General features: G+C 41.7%; 1 protein-coding gene across 1 annotated transcript in view; it reads left to right on the plus strand.

The window, feature by feature from the left end:
- Positions 1–26275, plus strand: part of LOC128057589 (ATP-binding cassette sub-family C member 4-like) — a 172878-nt gene that overhangs the window by 14515 nt on the left and 132088 nt on the right. The window contains 7 exon segments of the mRNA XM_052650037.1: positions 4000–4224; positions 10606–10695; positions 12266–12429; positions 13948–14073; positions 15003–15252; positions 17551–17652; positions 25254–25343. Coding sequence (XP_052505997.1) covers positions 4000–4224; positions 10606–10695; positions 12266–12429; positions 13948–14073; positions 15003–15252; positions 17551–17652; positions 25254–25343 — 1047 coding nt within the window.

Raw genomic sequence — 26275 nt, forward strand, 5'->3', positions numbered from 1 at the left:
TAGACTCTTTTTTAAAAAATCTTTCATGGTTTCATAGTTGTGAAGAATTCCTATAAAGATATAAAAACTCTATTTTTCAATGGTTTGTGGAAAGAATATTCAAAAATCAGACTGATGTCGAAGATGAAGAGTTTGGGGGAACAATTTTTGATCTTGTGGCTGCCTATCCAGAAAGTTTTCATTTGGTTAGTTTCAAGATTGATAGGGAATATTTTCTCAGTTGTTTTATTCCTCACTAGTTGAGGTGAGGATCAAGAATAGACAGAAGAGTAGAAGCTGTAGGCTACGGACTGGCATTACTCCTTAGTGAGTTTGCTCATTTGGGTTATTAAAGACTTTCTTTCAGGAGATAACCCTAGACGCTTATGCAGTAATGACCTGCCTTTATTTTACACTCTTTTTTGCTGAATTTCTTGCATTTATTGATATTCTTTTAGGTAGGTGACATTACTCTTACTCCTCCTGTAATTGAAACGATGTTATGATCAAATAGATGAGTAACAGACAGCTGAGTAACAGCCAACAAATGTCTGTCTAGTCAAAGCTGTGGTTTTATATGATATTATACATGTTTCAATGCCATTCTCCCAAATCATCCCACCCTCTCCCTCTCCCACAGAGTCCAAAAGACTGTTCTATACATCTGTGTCTCTTTTGCTGTCTCGCATACAGGGTCATCATTACCATCTTTCTAAATTCCATATATATGCGTTAGTATACTGTATTGGTGTCTTTATTTCTGGCTTACTTCACTCTGTATAATCGGCTCCAGTTTCATCCACCTCATCAGAACTGATTCAAATGTATTCTTTTTAATGGCTGAGTAATACTCCATTGTGTATATGTACCACTACTTTCTTAGCCATTCATCTGCTGATGGACATCTAGGTTGCTTCCATGTCCTGGCTATTATAAACAGTGCTGCGATGAACATTGGGGTACGCGTGTCTCTTTCAATTCTGGTTTCCTCTGTGTGTATGCCCAGCAGTGCAATTGCTGGGTCATAATGCAGTTCTATTTCCAGTTTTTTAAGGAATCTCCACACTGTTCTCCATAGTGGCTGTACTAGTTTGCATTCCCACCAACAGTGTAACAGGGTTCCCTTGTCTCCACACCCTCTCCAGCATTTATTGCTTGTAGACTTTTGGATCGCAGCCATTCTGACTGGCATGAAATGGTACCTCATTGTGGTTTTGATTTGCATTTCTCTGATAATGAGTGATGTTGAGCATCTTTTCATGTGTTTGTTAGCCATCTGTATGTCTTCTTTGGAGAGATGTCTATTTAGTTCTTTGGCCCATTTTTGGATTGGTTGTTTATCTTTCTGGAATTGAGGTGCAGGAGTTGCTTGTATATTTTTGAGATTAGTTGTTTGTCAGTTGCTTCATTTGCTATTATTTTCTCCCATTCCGAAGGCTGTCTTTTCACCTTGCTTATAGTTTCCTTTTGGGAACACGTGTACACCTGTGGCAGATTCATGTTGATGTGTGGCAAAACCAATACAATGTTGTAAAGTAAAATAATAATAATAATAAAGCTGTGGTTTTTCCAGTTATGTATGGATATGAGAGTTGAACTATAAAGAAAGCTGAGCACTGAAAAATTGATGCTTTTGAACTTTGGTGTTCGAGAAGACTCTTGAGAGTCCCTTGGACTGCAAGGAGATCCAACCAGTCAATCCTAAAGGCGATCAGTCTTGAATATTCATTGGAAAGACTAATGGTGAAGCTGAAACTCCAATATTTTGACCACCTGATACAAAGAACTGTCTCATGGGAAGTGACCCTGATGCCAGAAAGATTGACGGTTGGAGGAGAAGGGGATGACAGAGGATGAGATGGTTGGATGGCATCACTGACTCAATGGACGTGAGTTTGAGCAGGCTCTGGAAGTTGGTGATGGACAGGGAAGCCTATCATGCTGAAGTCCATGAGATCACAAAGAGTTGGACACTATCGAGCAACTGTACTGAACAGACAGCAGTGATTCCCCCCAAAAATCAGAGTTTTAGGACACTCTGGGATGGCAGGTGTTATCACTGGGCTTCTGGTGGATATCCCCAGGTTTGTAGCCTGCAGCACTGGGCTTTCCTTGATCATATCTGGGCTGAGACTGCCATGTGTAGTTTGACTTTCTTGCTTCTCTGTGTAAGCCTCCAGACTTCCATCTCAGTAAATTGTATCAACAGTTTTACAATCTATGAGGGGCTCTTCTTAAGCTCTTAGTGCCTGCAGGAGTGAATGATGAGGCTTCCTAGAAATGTAACAGTGAGCCTTTGTGTTCTTGAGAACTAGTCATCTTCCTCTGATATGGTCATCCTACTCATAATTCTTCCAATAAACAGTCTTCTCTTCTCTGGAGTAGATGAAATCTCCTGTGACCTTGTGGAAGGTAAGGCAGGTGTTACAGCCTGTGAACATGTGTGTGTAGAGCAAGACAGGAGTGTAGGGCTTCAGTGCCTCATCCATTTGAGAGATGGCATCAGCTTTCTGTCAATAATCTGATCAGGCACTAGTTAGTTGAGCAGAAAATGCTTTTTAGTTATGCTTTGTGTTTTGAATTTTGGATTCTCCTTCTCTTCCTCCTGTGGATTCCTCAACATCTTACAGACAGAAGAGAGCTATCAAAAACAAACCCATCAGGGGACTTCCCTGGTGGTCCAGTGGTTAAGAGTCTGCCTTCCAATGCAGGGGTCATGCATTTGCTCTCTGGTTAGGGAATTAAGGTATCACATGCCTCAGGGCAACTATGCTGCTGCTTTCCAACTAGAGAAGCATGTGCATTGCAATGAAGACCCAATACAGAAAAAAAAAAAAAGGTTCGTGTTGGAGATTTCTTGGTGAATGATGTTTTTCAGTTGAGTAGACCAGTTAAAGTTGATAGAGATCAAATCTAGACATTAATTGAGAACAATCAATGTTATATCATGTGGGAGATAGCCAGCATACTCAAAATATCCAAAAAAAGAAAAAAAACACATTGAAAGTCATTTCACCATCTTGGTTCAATTAATCACTTTGATGTTTGGTTTCCACCTAAGTGAGGAAAAAAGAAAAACCTTCTTGACCATTATTTCCACAAGCAATTCTCTACTGAAATGTAGCTATTAATAAAATGTTCCTTTTAACAAACAAATTGTGATGGGCGATGACATGTGGATACTGTACACTAATGTGCAATGAAAGAGATTGTTGGGTAAGTGAAATGAACTACCACCAACCACACCAAAGTCCAGTCTTCATCCAAACAAGGTGGTGGTGTGTATATGGTGGGACTGGGAGGGAGACCTCTGTTATGCACTGCTTCAGAAAACCAAACAGTTAATTCCAATGAGTACTTCTCCTCATTAGGCCAACTTAAAGCAGCACTTGATGTAGAGTGTTTGAATTAGTCAACAGAAAATGAATTATCTTCCATCAGGGTAATGTAAGACCGCATGTTTCTTTGATGGCCAGACAAAAACTGTTACAGCTTGGCTTGGAAGTTCTGACTCATCTGCCATATTCAGCAGACACTGCTCCTTCGGGTTTCTATTAATTTTGTTTTTTATAAAATTCTTTTAATGGAAAGAATGTTAATTCCCAGGAAGACTTTAAAAGGTACCTGAAATAGTTTTTGCTCAATATAAAGTTTTGGAAAGATGGAATTATAGTTTCCTGAAAAATGGCAGACGATAGTGGAATAGAACTTTGAATATGTTCAACAAAGTTCTAGGTGAAAATGAAAAATATGTTTTATTTTTACTTAAAAACCAAACGAACTTTTTGGCCAACCCAATACTAAGACTTTATTGTCTTTGAATGTAAGATTTTGGCTTACGTTAAAACTATTTTCTGCTTCTCTTATTGGAGATAGTGGATCTGTGTATTTTTTTTTAAGATTAGCCATGAATGTAGCATTTTGTCAAGATGGGTTTTTAAAATGCTATAATAAAAGTAAAGCTTGTGTTAAGAAAAACTGGCATGACTTGTATTTCTAATTAGGGCTTTTTTCTTTCAGGAGGGCACCAAGGTAGTTCTGCCCATGTTTTTGGGGAAAATGATTAGTTATGTTGAAAACTATGATCCTGCCAATTCTGCCGCTTTGCACGAAGCCTACGGCTATGCGGCAGGGCTGAGCGCCTGCGTGCTTGTGTGGGCCGTCCTGCACCACTTGTGCTTCTATCACATGCAGCGCGTGGGGATGAGGCTGAGAGTAGCCGTGTGCCGTATGATCTACTGCAAGGTGAGTGTCGCTCGGTACCACGGTGTGTTCCTCCCCTGAAGGATCAGGAACATTTGGGGGAAGTTCTCTGTATATTACAGATTTTGTAACTGGGATCATTTACACCTTCCTAGAGAAGCTTGCTATTTGCATCAGGCCAATTTTTTTATTGTCATTTAAGCAAACTTTACCAGTAAATAATGAAAAGTTTTGTATTGAGATTGGGTCAGGGCTGCCTTTGATAACTTTAATCCACAAGTTGTTGCATAATATCCACTCAACTTGTAATGGAATCTAATTAAAAAAATAAGTATAAAAAGTATTAAATTGGTTTTCAATGTTTCCGTACCTTAATGTTGTAGCTGTATTTGTGGCAATTTTGTTGTTCGTTAAGACCATCTTTTATATCAAAGTTGTATTTAAAAGTAAACCTCAGTGATCAGATTTGTAAAGTTAAATCTAGGAGCACAGAATGTATTTGAGAAAGGGAATGATTATATGTTTAAATGACCCATCTAATCATGTTGAATGTAATTTTGTGAACTAAAGAAAAATATAAATGGAATCCATGCTAAATATAGACTCGCTCACTATATCCTATAGTTATGATTGTTCATAATGGTATTAAAGAATAGAGCTGATGTTGGAATGAAACTTGAAATCTTATGCTGTTTTTAGTAATTTTGGTGAGAATTTATTGCTATTCATTCAAGTTATTTTCTTAATTCAGTATTTCCTTTTTCTTTAATATAAATTTTAGCACTTTTAATAAAACCTGATTTGATGTGTTCAGTGATTTTGTATTGAGAAATGTGACAGAATTATTCCATAGTTTACCCTGATCTTAACTAGTTTAAAAGAAATAAGGATTTTAGGTGTTTTTACAAAGGAATTGCCACTGATACACCAGTGTTAAGAGCTGAAGAGCTCTTTATAAACTTGATCCTGCATATCTCTTTGCCCTGGTCTGTTTGCTTTTTTCTAGAAAAATTTTGTTATTTAGCTGTATTTTATAGTTAAAATTTGCAGAGAGAGTAGATCTTAAGTGTTCTCACCACACACACACGAAAGGATAACCATGTGTGATGATGGATATGTTCATTTGTTTTCCTATTGTAACCATTTCCCAATGTTTATTTATATCAAAACATCATGTTGCCCACATTAAATATATTTAATTCTTATTACAAATGAAGAAAATCCTCAGTGAAAGCTAAAATGAGGCAATTTAAATGAAATTTATTGTTTCTTTTACTGTTTGTTACTTATCTAGAGCTCCTGTTTCTTGGGAATACTTTTCTGGGCAAAATGTAGAATGTCTTCCCCATGTTTCCTTGAGCAGACTCTTGTTAAATCTGGGGACTGTGTGGACTCAGGGCCCTGGCATCTCACTGTGTGTGTTTGGTACATGATCCCAGTTTCTCCTTGGGTGACATACCTTCCAGTTAAGGGTCTTCACTGTCAGCCATCGTCATTTTTGTTCTTCTCTTGCACCTTCTACCATTTAGTAGACAAATACACAGATTTCCCTGAAAATTAGCTAGATGTTTATCTTTTCAGATAATGCTTAGTTTTCAGAAGTATGCAGGAAACTTCACCAGAACTGCATTGTGAAAACCTTAAGTTAGATTTGAGATGATGGTTTAGTCAAACAAAGCTCATGCTTTGCTGCATCAGTAGGCCACTGTCCACCTAGTTTTTTTCCTCTTCCCACTAACACTTTGGAATCCTTTAGGAAATCTGATTTTGGAATCCTAAAGGAAATCCAGATTTCCTTTAGGAAATCTGATTTTACCTTGTATGTTGCCTATGTGAATGTAATCATCTCCCAAACTGTTCATGTACTGGCTTAATTAGCCTAAAATAATTGTTTCTTTACCAAGTCAGAAACTGTACATAACCTGAAATTCCAGAAACATGGGAATTTCCTTGTGCACAGCCTTACATCTGGATTTCTAGTGAGGTGCAGAAATAAGACACTTCTTGCAGGTTACATGTGGGCCGATTCCTTAGGGCAAACCTGGTGCTGCCGAGTGGCTCTGAAAGGCCCCTGTGAATGTCTGTGGTTCATGCTCAGGCCCCACCTCCTGACCCCTGATCCTGAGGAGAAAGCTGGTCGGGTGTTGGAAATGGAATGGCTGCTAAGCTCAAAGTCATAGTTTGTAATTTGGAATATGTATCATATATAATGGAGAAGGAAATGGCAACCGACTCCAGTATTCTTGCCTGGGAAATTCCATGGACAGAGGAGACTGGAGAGCTACAGTCCACAGGGTCACAGAAAATCAAACGTGACTGAGCGACTAGTACACACATCACATATAAGACGGCTTGTCATTTATTTACCTTTCTGCAGATTTGGTAAAATTACTGTTGGCTTTGGTTCATTCATTTAAAAAAATTGTTGTAAAATATTCACGACATAAAATTTACCATTTTAACTGTTTTTAAGTTTACCATTTAGTGACATTAAGTACATTCACATTAAGCCATCGCTACTGTGCATCTCCAGAATTTTTTCTTCTTCCCAAACTGAATCTCTGCCCCCATTAACTCCTCAGTCCCCTCCTTTTAGTCATCATCCTTCTACTGCTTCTTTCTATGAATTTAACTCCTCTAGGTCCCTCATATAAGTGAAATCACACAAAGTTTGTCATTTTGTTTATGCCATGTGAGTACAATGTCTTCAAGATTCATCAGTCTTGGAACAGATTCAGAATTTAAGTCCCTTTTAAGATTGAATCATATTCCTTTATATGTATGTACAACATTGTGTGTATCCATTCATCTGTTAGAGGGCATGTGAGTTGTTTATAACTTTCGATTTTTGTACATAATGCTGCTGTGAACACAGTGCACAAATAATCAGTTTAAGTTTGTGCTTTAATATGAGTACATTTCTGGAAGTGAAATTGCTATCAGTTCAGTTCAGTTGCTCAGTCATGTCCAACTCTTTGCAACCCCATGAATCACAGCACACCAGGCCTCCCTGTCCATCACCAACTCCCGGAGTTCAATCAGATTCACATTCATCGAGTCAGTGATGCCATCCAGCCATCTCATCCTCAGTCGACCCCTTCTCCTCCTGCCCCCAATCCCTCCCAACATCAAAGTCTTTTCCAATGAGTCAACCCTCCGCATGAGTTGGCCAAAGTACTGGAGTTTCAGCTTTAGCATCATTCCTTCCAAAGAAATCCCAGGGCTGATCTCCTTCAGAATGGACTGGTTGGATCTCCTTGCAGTCCAAGGGACTCTCAAGAGTATTCTTCAACACCACAGTTCAAAAGCATCAATTCTTTGGCGCTCAGCTTTCTTCACAGTCCAACTCTCACAACCATACATGACTACTGGAAAAACCATAGCCTTGACTAGACCGACCTTAGTTAGCAAAGTAATGTCTCTGCTTTTGAATATGCTATCTAGGTTGGTCATAACTTTTCTTCCAAGGAGTAAGCGTCTTTTAATTTCATGGCTGCAGTCACCATCTGCAGTGATTCTGGAGCCCCCAAAAATAAAGTCTGACACTGTTTCCACTGTTTCCCCATCTATTTCCCATGAAGTGATGGGACCGGATGCCATGATCTTCGTTTTCTGAATGTTGAGCTTAAACCAACTTTTTCACTCTCCTCTTTCACTTTCATCAAGAGGCCTTTGAGTTCCTCTTCACTTTCTGCCATAAGGGTGGTATCATCTGCATATCTGAGGTTATTGATATTTCTCCTGGCAATGTTGATTCCAGCTTGTGTTTCTTCCAGTCCAGTGTTTCCCATGATGTACTCTGCATATAAGTTAAATACTCAGGGTGACAATATACAGCCTTGACGTGCTCCTTTTCCTATTTGGAACCAGTCTGTTGCTCTATGTCTAGTTCTGACTGTTGCTTCCTGGCCTGCATACAGATTTCTCAAGAGGCAGGTTGGGTGGTCTGGTATTCCCATCTCTTTCAGAATTTTCCACAGTTTATTGTGATCCACACAGTCAAAGTCTTTGGCATAGTCAATAAAGCAGAAATAGATGTTTTTCTGGAGCTCTCTTGCTTTTTCCATGATCCAGCAGATGTTGGCAATTTGATCTCTGGTTCCTCTGCCTTTTCTAAAACCAGCTTGAACATCAGGAAGTTCACGGTTCACGTATTGCTGAAGCCTGGCTTGGAGAATTTTGAGCATTACTTTACTAGCATGTGCTGCTGCTGCTGCTAAGTCGCTTCAGTCGTGTCTGACTCTGTGTGACCCCATAGACGGCAGCCCACTAGGCTCCCCCATCCCTGGGATTCTCTAGGCAAGAATACTGGAGTGGGTTGCCATTTCCTTCTCCAATGCATGAAAGTGAAAAGTCAAAGTGAAGTCGCTCAGTCGTGTCCGACTCTTCGCGACCCCATGGACTGGAGCCTACCAGGCTCCTCCGTCCATGGATTTTCCAGGCAAGAGTAATGGAGTGGGGTGCCATTGCCTTCTCCACTAGCATGTGAGATGAGTGCAATTGTGTGGTAGTTTGAGCATTCTTTGGCATTGCCTTTCTTTGGGATTGGAATGAAAACTGACCTTTTCCAGTCTTGTGGCCACTGCTGAGTTTTCCAAATTTGCTGGCATTTTAAGTGTAGCACTTTCACAGCATCATCTTTCAGGATTTGAAATAGCTCTACTGCAATTCCATCACCTCCACTAGCTTTGTTCATAGTGATGTTTTCTAAGGCCCACTTGACTTCACATTCCAGGATGTCTGGCTCTAGATGAGTGATCACACCATCATGATTATCCAGGTCATGAAGATCTTTTTTGAATAGTTCTTCTGTGTATTCTTGCCACCTCTTCTTAATATCTTCTGCTTCTGTTAGGTCCATACCATTTCTGTCCTTTATAGAGCCCATCTTTGCATGAAATGTTCCCTTGATATCTCTAATTTTCTTGAAGTGATCTCTAGTCTTTCCCATTCTGTTCTTTTCCTCTATTTCTTTGCATTGATGGCTGAAGAAGGCTTTCTTATCTCTTCTTGCTATTCTCTGGAACTCTGCATTCAGAAGCTTATATCTTTCCTTTTCTCCTTTGCTTTTCGCTTCTCTTCTTTTCACAGCTATTTGTAAGGCCTCCCCAAATTGGTATACTATATGTTAATTTCATTTTTGGTCTTTTGCGAAACTGCCATACTCTCTTCCATTGTGGCTGTATCACTTTATAGTCTTACTTGATCATTGATTTTTCTGTTGAACTTGAGGACTAAGTAGAACATTTTTATGAACCATGACATTTTGTTTGGATCCATGGCTCCAGTTGGTGGTCTGTTCACATAGCTCCAGGTGGTCTGTTCAGGTTCCTTGGATCTCTAGGGAATTTTTCAGAGCTTTTTATCAAATGAAAGAATTGTACAGCATAGGCTGTGCTTTTTGTAAAGTCAGCAGACTGGCATTAAGAACATAGGTTCCTCATAGGATTAGTGTTTTGAATATTTTACTGGTTAGTTTTAGAATGAGGAAACTAAGACCAAAGTGTTTAAATGATGTCACACCTGGTATTAATGACTGACCACATTTATAGTCCAAGTCCCTTAATCTCTTTCCTTGAGGCAGCCTCTCCACTCTCATCTTGTTGTTGTTGTTCAGTCACTCAGTCCTGCCCAGCTCTTGCTGACCCCATGGGCTGCAGGACACTAGCCTTCCCTGCCCTTTAGTATCTCCTGGAATTTGCTTAAACTCATGTCCATCGAGTCAGGGATGCCATTCAACCATCTCATCCTCTGTTACCCCCTCTTCTTCCTGCCCTCAATCTTTCCCAGCATCAGGGTCTGTTCCAATTCATCAACTCTTGGCATCAAGTGGCCAAAGTTTTGGAGCTTCAGCTTCAGTATCAGTCCTTCCAATGAATATTCAGGGTTGATTTTCTTTAGAATTGAGTGGTTAGATCTCCTAGCTGTCCAAAGGACTCTCAAGAGTCTTCTCCAGCACCACATTTCAAAAGCATCAATTCTTCTTGATGGTCCAGCTCTCACATCTGTACATGCCTACTGGAAAGCCTATAGCTTTGACTATATGGACCTTTGTCAGCATAGTGATGTCTCCACTTTTAGGTCTGCTGTCTAGATTTTGGCGCAAAATTGCTTTAGTTGACCCCTAAGTCTAAATCTGTATCCCTTTATCCTTCACACAGGTCCAAGTTCATTGAGAAACAGGGTGGAGGGTTTCACCTGTCTCCTGCTCCTCCCTTTGCTGTTCTTGTAGGCAGGGCTGCTGCCACATTAAATCATCTAAGGATGAACATGGGTCGCTAGAGCCCTGCTTTCAGGCATCATCCTGTTTGCTCGTCCTGACACCACACAAAACCCCAGGAAAATGCACTCCATCTTGCTATGTTCTCAGACTGACTTGGTGTCACGGTAGGAATCTGATTCTCTGTCTTTCTCTCATTTCAGTCACTTCACCTGAGTAGCTCTGCGATGGGGAAGACCACCACAGGCCAGATAGTCAACCTGATGTCCAACGATGTGAACAGGTTTGATCAGGTGAGCTGCCCCTGAGGGATCCTCTTCCATTTCCCATCCTCCTCACTGGGTTTAGCTTATTGGGCTTCCAGGTGCCAGGGTTTGGTGTCAGCCAGGGTTCTGTTGAGGACGCAAGGCAAAGATTCTCTTTATCCAACCCTCATTTCCTCTGTGTGCAGCTTAGATGTGATAATATGTGCTGCCCTGTAGATGAGGGTTTTGTTTTCCTGACAAGGTCTGCAGCCTACTTTCAGTAATAGGCAGGCAGTGGCACCCCACTCTGGTACTCTTGCCTGGAAATTCCCATGGACAGAGGAGCCTGGTAGGCTGCAGTCTATGGGGTTGCTAAGAGTCGGGCACGACTGAGCGACTTCACTTTCACTTTTCACTTTCATGCATTGGAGAAGGAAATGGCAACCCACTCCAGTATTCTTGCCTGGAGAATCCCAGGGACAGAGGAGCCTAGTGGGCTGCCGTCTATGGGGTCACACAGAGTCAGACACGACTGAAGCAACTTAGCAGCAATAGCAGCAGCAGCAGCAGCAGCGTTCTTGCCCAGCTTGGTTAGTGTTTCTGGGTTCCTCCTGGAGTGGCCCATCTTGGCACGTGGTGTGAGTGTTGCTGGACTGTTTTCCTCCCCATCGGGATGATGAAGGCCTGGTGGGCAGGGATTGTTCTTTCTGTGTGCTCTGTTCAGTGCCTGCTGCATAGGGAGCCTTTGAGGAATAATGCCAAGTGTGTGGTCCCCAGTCAGACACAGCCTCCTCTCTGCTGTCCCATCATACCCATTTCACACTTACTTTATGAACAGATCACGTTACCCAGAGTGTTGTAGCTGTTGGTCAGATCTGTATAGACCACTTCTCTTTCCTGGATGATCCTGGCCTTTAAGTTTAGGGGCTTCCCTTGTGGCTCAGGTGGTAAAGAGTCCACCTGCAATGCAGGAGGCCTAGTTTCTATCTCTGGGTCAGGAAGATTCCCTGGTGAAGGAAATGGCAATCCACTCCATGATTCTTGCCTGGGAAAATCCCATGGACAGAGAAGCTTGGTGGGCTACAATCCATGGAGTCGAAAAAATCAGGCATGACTAAATGACTAATGCTTTCACTTCTCCTTCAGTTATTTATTCATTAAACATGATATAAGGCCTCTACTTAATTTGAAGGTGAATCAGCCTTAATTTCTGCCCTGGAAAGGCCACAGCCTGTCTGGAAGGTAAATACACAAGTAGATATTGGAGAGTGTGGTAGGTACCATAATATAGGCTCTTCTGGGGTGATGGGGGCTGAATTTTGGGACAGAGAGAGTTTGGGGAAGCCCTGAGCTCATCTGTGTTGTGGACAAAATCAACATTTTCCTTCAGTGCTACTGTTCAGGTTCTCCCTGGCACATCCCTGAGGCCGGCCCTGTGCTGCCCCAGAACAGCGTCATCTGGGGTGGACACTTGGATTTCTGCTTCATCAGGTTTAAAACTCACTGAGATCATTTCTGTTTAGATTCCTATCTGTTCCTTCAGAACAGATTGTTCTACACTCTGTCCTTACTTATTTTGATTTTATAGTCCTAAGAAGGCTTGTCTTTCTCTTTTAAGGTTACAGTGTTCTTGCACTATCTGTGGGTGGGGCCACTGCAGGCTATCGCAGTGACCGCCCTGCTCTGGATGGAAATAGGAATATCTTGTCTTGCTGGGATGGTGGTTCTCATTATTCTTCTGCTTCTGCAAAGCTGCTTTGGGATGCTGTTTTCATCACTCAGGTAAGAGAAACACTGGTTTAAAAACTAGGTGATGTGTGCTTGGTAGCATTCACCATTTGCTCGATGCTTCTCTTCAAAAACAAAACCAATGCCTTCTCTAGTCTCTTCTTTACGTGGACTGTAGACCCTTCAGGCTTAGCCAGTGGAGGCTCCAGCCCTAAACTGAAGGCTTATCGAGAAGAGGGAAAGGTGACTGCACTCACTGGCTCCTTCTAGCACCATACCTGAATAAGTGGAGTGTCCTTGAGCAGAAGTTACCTATATGGAAGTTATTTAAGTATTATTAAATAGTAACATTCCTGTATGCTCAAGTTTAGCTGCATGAATTTTGGTAATGCAATTTTTCAGTTATCTATGTTCATGTCTTGGTTTTAATTCAGTGTTTCCATTAACTTATATGAGCCTCAAGGACAAGGTCAGTCTTAATTAACTTTGCCTTTATACAGCCCCACAGTCCCAGCAGCATATGTGATAGAACAGTGGCTGGTGATGAAGGGCCTAATGGTGATGAGATAGACCTGAAGCAGGTCCCACAGGGTTGGAGGTGGGTCATTGTCCAGGTTGTCAGGTGATGGAGGTATTGTGCTGTTTGAAGATTTTTTTCTTTGAGTTTTTTTTTCCTTCTTTTTTTTTTTGTGACTTTACATGTGATGTTTTTGTCTATTTGAAATTCCCTTTCCTGTCTTGCTGTGGAGAGATGTTCCTTACCCTTCAAGGCCCTGTTCCAGCGCTGCCAGGTCTCTGAAGCTCTTACTCTCCTTTCCCAGTGGAATTAACAGTGCAATCTTTTCTGCTCGCCGGCATTTCATTCCTATTTTATCACCGCACAGACACTGTCTTCCCGCTAGATTCAGTGTCTTTTTTTTTTTTTTTTTTTTTTACTTTATTTTACTTTACAATACTGTATTGGTTTGGCCATACATTGACATGAATCCACCACGGGTGTACATGCGTTCCCAAACATGAACCCCCCTCCCACCTCCCTCCCCATAACATCTCTCTGGGTCATCACTGTGCACCAGCCCCAAGCATGCTGTATCCTGCGTCGGACATAGACTGGTGATTCGATTCTTACATGATAGTATACATGTTACAATGCCATTCTCCCAAATCATCCCACCCTCTCCCTCTCCCTCTGAGTCCAAAAGTCCGTTATACACATCTGTGTCATTTTTGCTGTCTTGCATACAGGGTCATCATTGCTATCTATCTCAGTGTCTTTTTAAATCCCCTGCCCAACTGTGACCTTAGGTGGAAAGTTTGTACCTGACTCACTTCAGGTCTTCCTCAGCCAGTACTGCGAGTTCTCCAAGTTACTCCTTGAATTGGTCTGAATGATTGACTTCCTAGAAGGCTTTGTCTCCATTTGCACTTTGAGAAGGACCTGCCTGTGATGTCAGCACAGAGGAGCTGTAGGGAATCATGGATCCCTGGTCCCTCCTTGTGCCCCCTGCTGCTGCTGCTAAAGAAAGTTGGCCTGTGGTCACTGAGGCTCATCTCTCACATCTGTCTCCTCAGGAGTAAGACCGCAGCTGTCACAGATGACAGGATCAGGACCATGAGTGAAGTTATAACTGGCATCAAAACAATAAAAATGAATGCTTGGGAAAAGTCATTTATAGACCTTATTACCAGACTGAGAAGGTAAGTTTTTTATGTATCACACCATATTTTTGTATTCCCCCCACCCCCCATTTTTACTGACTGAAATTAGAAGTCTTACCACTTTTCACATGAAGATGAGCTTAAATACTATGAATCCACACCTCACATGTGGCAGGAGGGTTAAGTGGAAGAGGGGAGATGTCATTTTAACCTGCTGTTCCATTTACAATCTTATTAAAGGCAAAATATGCTTCTGAAGTCAAACAGTCAATAAACACGTGAAAAAATGTTCAACATCATTATTAGAGAAATGCAAATCAAAACTACAATGAAGTATCACCTCACACTGGTAGGAATGGCAATCAAGAAAACATCTACAAACAATACCCGTTTGCTTTGTGGTGGGAGTGCAAATTGGCACAGTTATTATGGACAAGTTATTATGGAGATTCCTTAGAAAACTAGGAATAAGTCTACGTATGACCCAGCCATCCCACTACTGGGCATATACCCTGAGAAAACCAGAATTCAAAAAGACACATGTACTTCAATGCTCACTGCAGCACTATTTACAATAGCCAGGACATGTGCTTCCAGAGGGGCCATTGTGCCTGCCTCTGTCTGATGTCTTGGTGTCTCACAATTTTGGGGTGTCTTATTCTCTTCCCCCACAAGTTCATGAGATCCTGGAGGAGAGGGGCTGTGTCTTTCTGTCATCAGAGGGGAGCCCCGCCCAGGACTTGTGGTTATGAATGCTTGTTGAATGAATATTCAAACCCAGCCTGATTGACCCACAGTGTTTACAAGGGTGACAGGAAGCCTCTGCTTAGTTGGAAGAGTGAAGTGGTGATGAAGTGTGTGGTCCTGGTGTTGGGACAGATCCCTGGAGGTGCACTGTATAGTCCCTCCATGTGAGGACTTAGATATCAATACTTCTTTTAAAACCTATTTCATTCTCTCTTTTCCAGGAAGGAAATTTCCAAGATTCTGAAAAGTTCCTACCTTAGGGGCATGAATTTGGCATCATTTTTTGCTGTAAGCAAAATCATGATTTTTGTCACCTTCATCACCAATGAGCTCCTTGACAACCGGATCACAGCCAGCCAGGTGTTTGTGGTGGTGACGCTGTTCGAGGCTCTGCGGTTCTCGAGCACCCTCTACTTCCCCATGGCCGTCGAGAAGGTGTCAGAGGCTGTCATCAGCATCCGAAGAATCAAGGTTTGGGGACAAATAACTTTTTAAAGTTATAGGCAGATTTTACCCAAAATAGCTCCTTTATGTGGTATCCCTGTGTGCCAGTTAGGTGAGATTTAACTCTCCCAGTGCCAAAGCTGGCAGTCTTCCCAGAATGTTGTAGGTACTCTCTTTTTTTATTAGGTAGAGTGCGTTACAGATATTGTAAGACTGGTTCTCATGTAGGGGCAGTAGTATGTATAAGTAGCAGTAGCACAGGGCTCTAGTGTGGTAATGCCTGCAGAGTGACTAAAATGTCTAAAAGCAGGAGAAGCATCAGAGTGCACCTCCTGTGCTGACTCCAGGGACCAGGCAGCGACAGTGCAGTCCTGGGGCACAGGAGTCCTCTCTGGGCCAGGAGGGGAGGAGCTTGCTGAGAGCTCCCTGCTGCTTGGACAGGAAGAGTGGCCTCAGATTCACTTAACTCTCTGTGTTCAAAAATGAGTTCTTTCCTCCACAGATGTTTTGCTTGTTGGTGTCTGAGCCTGCCTTTTGTATCTGCCTTTTCATCCCTGGCCCCTTTTTATTTACTGTGTAATCCTCTCTCTAACTGCCCTCTTCTTTTCAAATTTGTAATTCCCACCATTATGTGAACCAAGAACTTCCACATGCACAAGCTGGATTTATAAAGGCTTAGGAACCAGAGATCAAATTGCCAACATCCACTGGATCATAGAAAAAGAAAGATAATTCCAGAAAAGCATCTACTTCTCCTTCATTGAAAACACTAAAGTCTTTGACTGTGTGGCTCACAAGGAACTGTGGAAAATTCTGAAAGAGATGGGAATACCAGACCATCTGACCTGTCTCCTGAGAAAACTGTATTCAGGTTAGAAAACAACAGTTAGAACTGTTGCTGGAACAAGTAATGGAACAAAGACTGGTTTCAGATTGGTAAAGGAGTACGTTAAGGCTGTATATTGTCACCTTCTCTCAAGGGTCGGTCAGTAAAGAATCTGCCTGCAATGCAGGAAACCAGGGTTTGATCTCTGTTTTGGGAAGATCCCCTGGAGAAGGGCCTGACAACCCACTCCAGTGTTCTTGCCTGGAGAATTGCCATGGACAGAGGCGCCTGGAGGGCTACAATCCATGGGGTCCCTGGTCGGACACGACCGAAGCAAGGAAGCAACTCAGCACAGCACAGCACGTCAACGCTGTTTATTGTCACCTTGCTTATTTAACTTATATTCAGAGTATATCATGTGAAATGCCAGGCTGGATGATGCTCAAGCTGGAATCAAGATTGCCAGGAGAAATATCAATAACCTCAGATATGCAGATGACACCACCCTTATGGCAGAAAGTGAAGAGGAACTAGAAAGCCTGTTGATGAAAGTGAAAGAGGAGAGTGAAAAAGTTGGCTTAAAGCTCAGCATTCAGGAAATTAAGATCATGGCATCTGGTCTCATCACTTCATTGCAATATATGGAAAACAATGGAAGCAGTGACAAATTTTATTTCCTTGGGCTCCAAAATCACTGCAGAGGGTGACTGCAGCCATGAAATTAAAAGACGGTTGCTACTTGGAAGAAAAGCTGTGACAAACCTAGACAGCATTATTAAAAAGCAGAGACATTACTTTGCCGACAAAAGTCCAAATAGTCAAAGCTATAATTTTTCCAATAGTATTGGACAGATGTGAGAGTTAAACCACAAAGAAGACTGAGTGCCAAATAATTGATGCTTTGGAATTGTGGTACTGGAGAAGACTCTTGAGAGTTCCTTGGGCTGCAAAGATTTCAAACCAGTCAATCCTAAAGGAAATCAACCCTGAGTACTCAGTGGACGGACTGATGCTGAAGCTGAAGCTCCAATACTTGGCCACCTAATGCCAAGAGCTGACTCACTGGAAAAGACTCTGATGTTTTTTGAAGATTGAAGGCAGGAGAAGGCAGCAACAGAGGGTGAGATGGTTAGATAGCATCACTGACTCAGTCAGCATGAATTTGAGCAAACTCTTGGAGATAGTGAAGGACAGGGGAGCCTGGCATGCTGCAGTCCACGGGGCTGCAAAGAGTTAGACACTACTTGATGACTGAACCACAACAAATGCACTATGTTATACGATTTTATTGATATATACCATGAGCTGTAATAGCAGTAACTGTTATTCCATATGCTATTTAATATGTTCTGATGTGAACTAATACTTTAAGTACAGTTGGTAAAACATTTAGATTGTACAAAGGTTTTTATTGCAAATCCCAGGAAAGCAGTTGTTTTTTGTTTGTGCTTTCTTCCACAGTTTAACAATCTGTTTTTTGTTTGTTTTGTTTTCTGTAGAATTTTCTATTACTTGATGAGATACCAGAACTCCACCCTCAGCAGCCATCAGATGGTGAAAGGATAGTGGACATGCAAGATTTCACTGCTTTTTGGGATGAGGTAACAAGTCCTCCATTCCAGGATCCTGACTTCTAACAGACAACTGTGATGTGAATTTACTGGAGAATTTTTAGATTTTATGTGTGGTGTAAAATGTGACTTGCTCATTTACTGAAAGTATGTTTTAAAAATTCTCAAAATTTGGACTAAAGTTGTATCAAATGGAGATTAAGTATAAAATCAACCCAAGACCTTTGACTTATTGCTTGCTCTTTATCTCATTTTCAAGAGAGCTTTCAAAGTATTAGCACCTTTTGAACTTAAAGCACATGCATTTGTAATGTTAGCATTTATAGGAATGGACAGACAAAATGCTGCAGTGTGGAATGGGTTAATTGCACAACTGGTTGTTAAAGAGGCTTTGGGGAGTTAGTGTACAAGTTAGCCTTGATTATCAGATCACATTATTATACATAGAATGAGGCTGTGATCTGGATTTTGGCTGGGAGCTCCCCCATCCTGAGCTTCTGGATGGTTCTGGACACTTTGGTGGCAGCCAGGGGCAGGAGGAGACAGCAGGTGGGCATGATGAGCACCAGTGATTCCCAGTTAAAGGACTGCACTTGATGACAAGTCGACAGAGTTGTTGACAAGTTGGTGACAAGTTGGTGGTTTCCAACACTTGGTTTATTTGTTAGTTGCAGGCAAAGAGAAAAAATGACCAGGTCTGGTCTCAGGAAGCTGTCACTATCGCACACCCAGTGTAGCCTCTTTACCAACGGAAATGCTCCCCCACCCCAGGTTTCGTGGCCCTCTGTGCTCCCCTCCTGTGTCAGTGTGGATTAGTCAGGAAAACTGAACCCCACCATGGGAGAGGGAGTTCCATGCAGGGAGTTAGTTACGGAGGTGATGAAAGAGGGAGGAAAAGTTAGAAAGGGTAGAACAGTGGTGCATGAGAAAACTCAGAGCTTAGCAAAGGCAGGAAGCTGCTCCCACCCCAGGGCTGGAGGGACTCAGGGAGGAGACACCTCCACCAGAGGGTCCACCCTCCAGAGCAGAGCCCAGGAGCCCGGCTGTCAGAGTGGGGACCACAGAGCTCGCGTCCTGACTGTAGACTCACCCTGTCTTCCACGCCTGTGACTCTGTGGTGCCCCCTGCATCGTGTTCACCTGCTTCTGACTCAGCACCTGCCGTCCCCACCGTCAACACAGTGGTTTGTTCCCAGATACATGAAACCGTGTCCCTACACCTTCTGTCCATGAAAACTTACACATGGTGCCTGCCCTGTTCTGATGGTTTCTCCTGCCTTAATATAGTAGATTTATCTCCTGCTTGGTGTTTCTCGGCATAATGCTCTTGAAGCATATATAGAAAGCACCACTAAAATTCCATCTTAAAGGCCACTCTATGTGAATGCTAACACATACTTTATATGACTCATTAGCAGATTTTTTTTCCAGTAAACACATAGATTTATTTTATCTATTTATTTTTTGTAGATTAATTTTAAATCAGTTTGATATACAATGCAGATTGGTTCTGCAGTTTTTAGTGAACTGAAATAAAAGTATCTATATACAACAGTGTCTGCCTGTGCAACAAATATCTGTAAGGTAAACTAAGGGACTTATTTGTACTACAGTCTATGTGAAAAAAACAGATGAAAAATCTGAAAAGGTTTCTATATACCTTATAGAGTAAAAAAAAATCAAATTATTAATAACTCAAGGTACTAAACTGCTAAAGGAAGAGGAACAAGGCTGTGAGGCTTTCCTTGTAAACTCTAACTCCATATTATGGTTTTGTTAGAGCAGCATTCAAAATTACAGTAGAGGCTTCATCAGCTACATTTTCACAGAAATACCTACAGTGTTAACATTACTGTGTGGCAACATGTTCCTGTCTACCTAAATGACAATGATGCCTTTGCAGCTAATATTTACCACTTAGGGAGAATGGAAATTCTATGTATTTTCAAATGAATCTTGTATCTTCTAGCACTCACTAAAAACTAACAGTCATGGCACTATTGTGAGGTACCTAGGTTGTTACTACTGAGGGAAACACAAAGATGTAAGCCTGCCTTTCCCCAGAAACCTCTGAAGCCAGAGATTTTAAACAGTTAAGGCCCTTGAAAACACTAGAGATATGTACAGATTTGCAAGGAAAAGAAGCTCTAGCTGTACCAGCAAGTAATGAAGAAACAGTAAATCTTCATTTTATGAACCTTTAATTATCTAAATGTAAGGAAACTTGGCTTAAGAAATGGACAAAAGCAATTTGTCATTTCTTACCATAAAATATTGAAAACCAAGTGCTAAATTCAACCACTATAGACTAAAGAAACCAAAACAAAAAATCCTTAGTAATTGGAGCCTTAATGAGCAAAAGCTCATTTTAAATTGATTTGAGCTCCTGAACTAATTCTGTGTGTCAAAGGCACGGAAGAGGGATCCCTCTAAACTGGAATAAACTAGTGCTTCATAAGGAAACTAAAGAAATGAAAGTATGCATGTTATCACACCACAGGAATTGAAACTGATAAACGATGGGAGAGAAGAAAGAAAAAGTATGATCTGCGTACCCAGGGCAATCATCATTAAAAATCCACAGTAATCTGACCAACTAAATTTTTTTCTGAAATTACACTGCTCACACTTACTGTGTTAAAATGATTGTCTCATTAAAGAGCAAATGATTCTAAAACAATTTCTTTCTTGCCTCATAGAAGTTACTTTTCAGGAAAGCTTGGTGGAAATCTTTGAGGCACAACAGTGTTAGGATAATTTTTTAAAGTACAGAGGAAAATAAAATTAAATCAACTTTATACTTTTTATTAGCCATAAGAAAACTTTTGGGTTGTTCAATAGATGAAGGCTTTTGACTTTGTATAACATCGTTTAAGTCACTTGGGTTTTGAATAAAATAGGGATGTTTTCAATTAAATGCTAACACTTTAGTATCTTAAAGCAGGTTTTTTACTGCCCACATCAACAGTTACATCCTCAGAGGAACTTTTCCCTTCTTTAATGTGAAATAGTGAATCACCAAAATTTTAGATTAAGTTTACCTTTCAGGCTGTCTTTAAGGCACTGTTTTTTAATTTCTCAAAGATATAAGGTGCTTTGCAAGTATGAACAATATGCTGCTATACTTTACTATTTTTCTTTTTTCTATGTAGAAAGAATAACTATTATTAAGCACAGAATTTTGCTGTAAGGCTACTAAATTTATAAATCTATTCCATTTTGGAAATGATAGCCAAAAATCCACCTGATTGATGCTGCTTCAGCATATTTTTCTCAATTTTGTCGCTAAACTACATCCTGAGTTCGCATAAAAATAACAGCTTTCAGACTTTAAAATGACAACATTTAAACTGCCAAGGGAGTCATGGGGTTGTCTGCACAGAACAGAGTTTTCCATCACTTACAGAGTCACAGCTGACATGTCAAGAAGAGAGAACCAATCAGTCATTTAAGGTAAAAGAAGACACAAGGTTTCATGCAGAATGTTTTAAATATTCCCTTGAGCAAAGTGATTTAACTGATTCTTCTTCAAGGGTGGTGCTCATATGGGAACAGTTAAAAGTTCTAGAATAACATCTTCCATGTGGGACATATTGAAAGAAAATATTGTGGTTTCAGTTAGTTACACTCCAGTCCTTGTTAATTTAGCAGGTCTGTTTTCACAGTGTAGTAGTTTTGTTTTTTAGATCTGCAGAATTTATAGAGAAAGAAAATGATACCTTGCACACCCAAGACAAAGATATTTCCTCTAAAGAAACTGGATGTGTCAAAGGCAGACTTTGGCACAGGTTGGGAGGTCGGAGTTAGAGTGGTGTTACTTGTACCTGACGTGGTCTCTGTGGTGGGAGCTGAGGAGGGGAAGGCAGAGTCGTGGTTTTAGAATTTGTTGGCGTTGGTTGGCAGTGGGCACAGAACAGAATTCAGCACCTGGCAGTCACTAATGTTGAGTTATCTGAACAGTAGCTTTTACCTTTCATTTTTTCCCAAAGAAGCTAATATTAGCAACCTTAGCATCAAAACAGGAAACACAGCTGTTGTGGTTTCCCAGATTTATGGTGCTGGAGAGGTACCCCTGAGGAGTAGCAGCACTGGGGCTCTCGTGGTGCTCAGTAAAGTCGGGCTATAGTCACGTCAAGGCCAGGGTGGTGCCCTAAACCAGTCATCACACAGAGCATGGCCAGGCAGCCCACAGCCCAGAGCAGCAGGTGGGAGAGCCCGACGTCGCGTCCTCCATGCAGGTGTTCAAGTAGACCTGGGGCGCCCAATGCTGTCTGTCCTTCTGTCCCCTGCACCCTCCCACCCCCAGTGTGTGTAGGTGTCCATTGAATTGCTTTTGTGTAAACTATGCAGCATTTTAAAGAGAACTATCTTGTTCTTTCAAGAGCTTAATAACATGGTCACAGACTTCTGTGTAAATTGCACTATAGTCCAGAACACCCTGTCCAGTTGCCCTGGCCTTGCCTATGGAAGGACTGTGCCCCTTGCTGGGGTCATTAGTAATTAGGGCTGTCAGGTTAGGTCATGGGTGAGAGAGCCCTCGGAGGGGAAGGGGAAGATGTTGGGGTTTTGGAGAGAAGCTGAGTCTGAATGAAGCCCCTGCTGGGCTGGAAGGCAGGAGACAGATGTGAGCTCTGTAACCTGCTCCCCTAGACAGCCAGGTGGGCAGGTGGGGAAGGTCTCAGGGATCCAGGTCTCATTCATGGAATGATGGGACTTGGTCTCAATCTTTAAGCTTTAAAATAAATGGTCCCAGGACTTCTCTGGTGGTCCAGTGGTTGAGAATCCACCTTCCAGTGCAGGGGACGTGGGTTCTACCCCTGGTGAAGAATTAAGATCTCACATGCTCTGGAGCAATTAAGCCCACACACTACAACAAAGACCCAGAGCAGCCAAAATAAGAAAAATAGTCCTGTGGGAGCCTGCAGATCTCACAGGACCGGGGTTTCGAACTGTGTCTGCAAGCCTGGGCTCAGATGATAATCCTTGAGTCAGTGTCCCCCAGCCTGGATAACCAACCAGTCGGGGAGGGGACCCAGCAGCCATGGACTGTTGAGTGCTGCCACCTTCTGGTCACCTCAGAGCAGTGCCGGATCCTGGAGCCTGAACAGGGAGGGAACACTGTCTGGCCCTAACAGACAGTTCAATTCAATTCAGTTGCTCAGTTGTGTCCAACTCTTTGAGACCTCATGGACTGAAGCACACCAGGCTTCCTTGTTCATCACCAACTTCCAGAGCTTACTCAAACTCATGTCCATCGAGTCAGTGATGCCATCCAACCATCTCATCCTCTGTCATCCCCCTTCTCCTCCCGCCTTCAGTCTTTCCCAGCATCAGGGTCTTCTCAAATGATTCATTTCTTTGCATCACGTGGCCAAACTATTGGAGTTTCAGCTTCAGCATCTGTCCTTCCAGTGAATATTCAGGGCTGATTTCCTTTAGGACAGACTGGTTGGATCTCCATGCTGTCCAAGGGACTCTCAAGAGTCTTCTCCAACACCATAGTTCAAAAGCATCAATTCTTTGGTGCTCAGCTTTCTTTGTAGTCCAAATCTCACATCCATACATGACTCCTGGAAAAATCATAGCTTTGATTAGATGGACCTTTGTTGGTAAATTAATATCTCTGCTTTTTAATATGCTGTGTAGGTTGGTCATAGCTTTTCTTTGAAGGAGCAAGCATCTTTTAATTTCATGGCTGCAGTCATCATCTGCAGTGATTTTGGAGCTCCAAAAAATAAAGTCTGTCACTGTTTTCATTGTTTCCCCATCTATTTGCCATGAAGTGATGGGACTGGATGCCATGATCTTAGTTTTCTGAATGTTGAGTTTTAAGCCAGTTTTCACTCTCCTCTTTCACTTTCATCAAGAGGCTCTTTAGTTCTTCTTCACTTTCTGCCATAAGGGTGGTGTCATCTGCATATCTGAGGTTATTGATATTTCTCCCAGCAGTCTTGATTCCAGCTTGTGCTTCATCCAGCCTGGCATTTCGCTTGAAATGACAGACAGGGGCTGTGATAGGAAGCTGATGTTTGTAGGTGGTTCACTATTTTGTAGTCATAACTCAGTGAAAAGTAGTAAAGTAGGAATTCCAAGTGTCAGGCAGGAAGAAAGGAGTGGAGAAGCTTAAAAAGCTTAAAAAATATTTCTTGTGTTTTAAAATCTAGTTTCTTGTAGATAATTTGTCATTCCCCAAATCTGAAAGTAGCATTTTTTTTGGTGATGAAAAATCATTGTCATTATTTTAGTATGTGAATGTTGTATAATCAGTTCAGTGCTTTCCAGAAAATATTTTCAGTTTGAAGATTATCTAGACTTTTAATCCAGACTCTGTGCTTTTAGTCTTTAGGGCATTTTACTTAATCACGTGTAACCACTATTTTTTTTTTCTTGACACAGAAGTTACTGGCAATTTTATTAACATTTTTAATATGTAAACACACACAGACACACACCCTTAAGTCTACCAGGAATACAACCTGTGATTGGCTTGATGAATACTATGTTTTTTTCCCTCACATTGCTCTTGTGTGTACCTTCATGCTGTATGTTTTTCTTACACTACAAGTACTTTATTGGTCCTATTTAGCCGGGACAGGTAATGCATGTAAGACATTGGAAATTGAGTCTTTATCACTTTACCCCACAATGTCATTAATTTCTTTATTCCCCAATTGTTGTTGTGTTTGTGCTACAGTATTTCAGTTCAGTTCAATCGCTCAGTCATGTCCGACTCTTTGCGACCCCATGAATTGCAGCACGCCAGGCCTCCCTGTCCATCACCAACTCCTGGAGTTCACTCAGACTCACATCCATCGAGTCAGTGATGCCTGTTACTTATAAGAATTAATTTACCAAGAGTGACTTCTTCATATAAAGTTCCCCTTTGCTTGCTGAGCATTACTGAGGTTCATTCTATATGGAATGAAAATGGAGGCATTTGTGGAGATTTCAAATTATTTATTGAAGGGCCAGGCACACCAGGTACTTATGCTGCCACCTTGTGGATTAATGAGATAGACAGTTAAAACCAAGGGTCATGATGAAAACTTGAAAAGGAAGTGAAAGTGTTAGTCTTTCAGTCATGTCCGACTCTTTGCGACCCCATGGACTGTAGCCTGCCAGTCTCCTCTGTCCCTGATATTTTCCAGGCAAGAATACTGGAGTAGGTTTCCATTCTCTTCTCCAGGGGATCTTCCTGACCCAGGGATCGAAACTCGGATCTCCTACATTACAGGCAGATTCTTTACCATCTGAGCCACATGATTAAAAACCTCCCACACTGAATATTGTATTAAGTACATTATTTTTAATAAACTAGCATGCATCCTTCAGTTTGCACTTCAGGCAGGTACCTTGTCATCTCTGCTATTTAAAATCTTTGGGTGTCTAGAGCTGTGTCTAGAAATCTGGTAAAAGAAGGAGCCTTCCTAAAGGCAGCTAAAACTTCTTCAACACCCCAAAGAGAGGATGGATGAAAAGGCCTCTTGGGCACAGTATATTGAAACAGGAAGGAGAAAAATGTTGGTTAATGTTAGCATATCAATAACTATTACATTATTTTCTCTATTTTCTAAAGTAAGGTATGTGTTACTTTATTGAAATGGGTACATTTTTATAAACTTTACTTTGCAGGAATCAGAAACCCCAGCTCTACAAGGCCTTTCCTTTACTGTCAGATCCGGTGAACTGTTAGCTGTGGTTGGACCTGTGGGAGCAGGAAAGGTAAGTTGTGATGCCCTTGATGCAACACCATAGCCCCTGTTAAATTCTCAAGAGTGGAGCCCAGAGCTGAGTGTGACACAGTTTGAATGTATCTAGAATGACATTTCTCTAGGTGTGTTCCATGCAATATTAGTTTTGTGAGAAGGTTTCGTGGCCACATAAACCTGGATAAATGCACACTGTGCTTTCCTTCTTGGTGCTTTACGTTGCACAGTTGGGAACTGGTGTCAGGAATTTGGATATCTCGGTGAGGGAGATTATCTATGTGACAGCTGTTCAGGGTGGATGCAGACAATGGGGGCTTCTTTTTGTCACAGTGGCCCCTCCAGGAAGTCTGGAGGTGGTAAAGGCTCTTCTAGGAAGCTCTGAGCATTTCCTTATGTGACTTAACTTGGTCCCATCAGTGCATGTGCAGTGAAGGTGCAGCCACGTGCTGGAGATAAAGATACAGACTTTATCCCGACTCTCTGCCTTTCAGAGGCAACCCGGTTCTGGGGCAAGATAGATACACAGGCAGATTATTTCAGCCCAGTGTGGTGAGCACTCTGAGGGTGTGGACACGGACACGTCATTTCTCTGTGTTACAAGAGATGTGAAGGGTGTGTATAGGTGCTCTTAGTGTCCTGTGTTTTGTACAACAAAATGCAGAAACCTAAATATGGAGTGTGTACACGAGAGGGTGATGATTTCCTCCATGAAGGGCTTTAATAATTTTTATTTTTTTAAAATTGGAGAATAATCACTTTACAATATTGTGTTGGTTTCTGCCATACATCAACATGAATGAACAGCCATAGGTATACAGATGTTTCCTCTCTCTTGAATCTCTTTCCTACCTCTCACCCTGTCCTACCACCCTAGGTTGTTGCAGAGCACAGGATTTGAGCTCCCTGGGCATGATGGACTTCTATTCTTCAAACACAACTAGCTCA

The sequence above is a fragment of the Budorcas taxicolor genome, chromosome 12 (assembly GCF_023091745.1).
Source record: "Budorcas taxicolor isolate Tak-1 chromosome 12, Takin1.1, whole genome shotgun sequence".
Classification (NCBI taxonomy): domain Eukaryota; kingdom Metazoa; phylum Chordata; class Mammalia; order Artiodactyla; family Bovidae; genus Budorcas; species Budorcas taxicolor.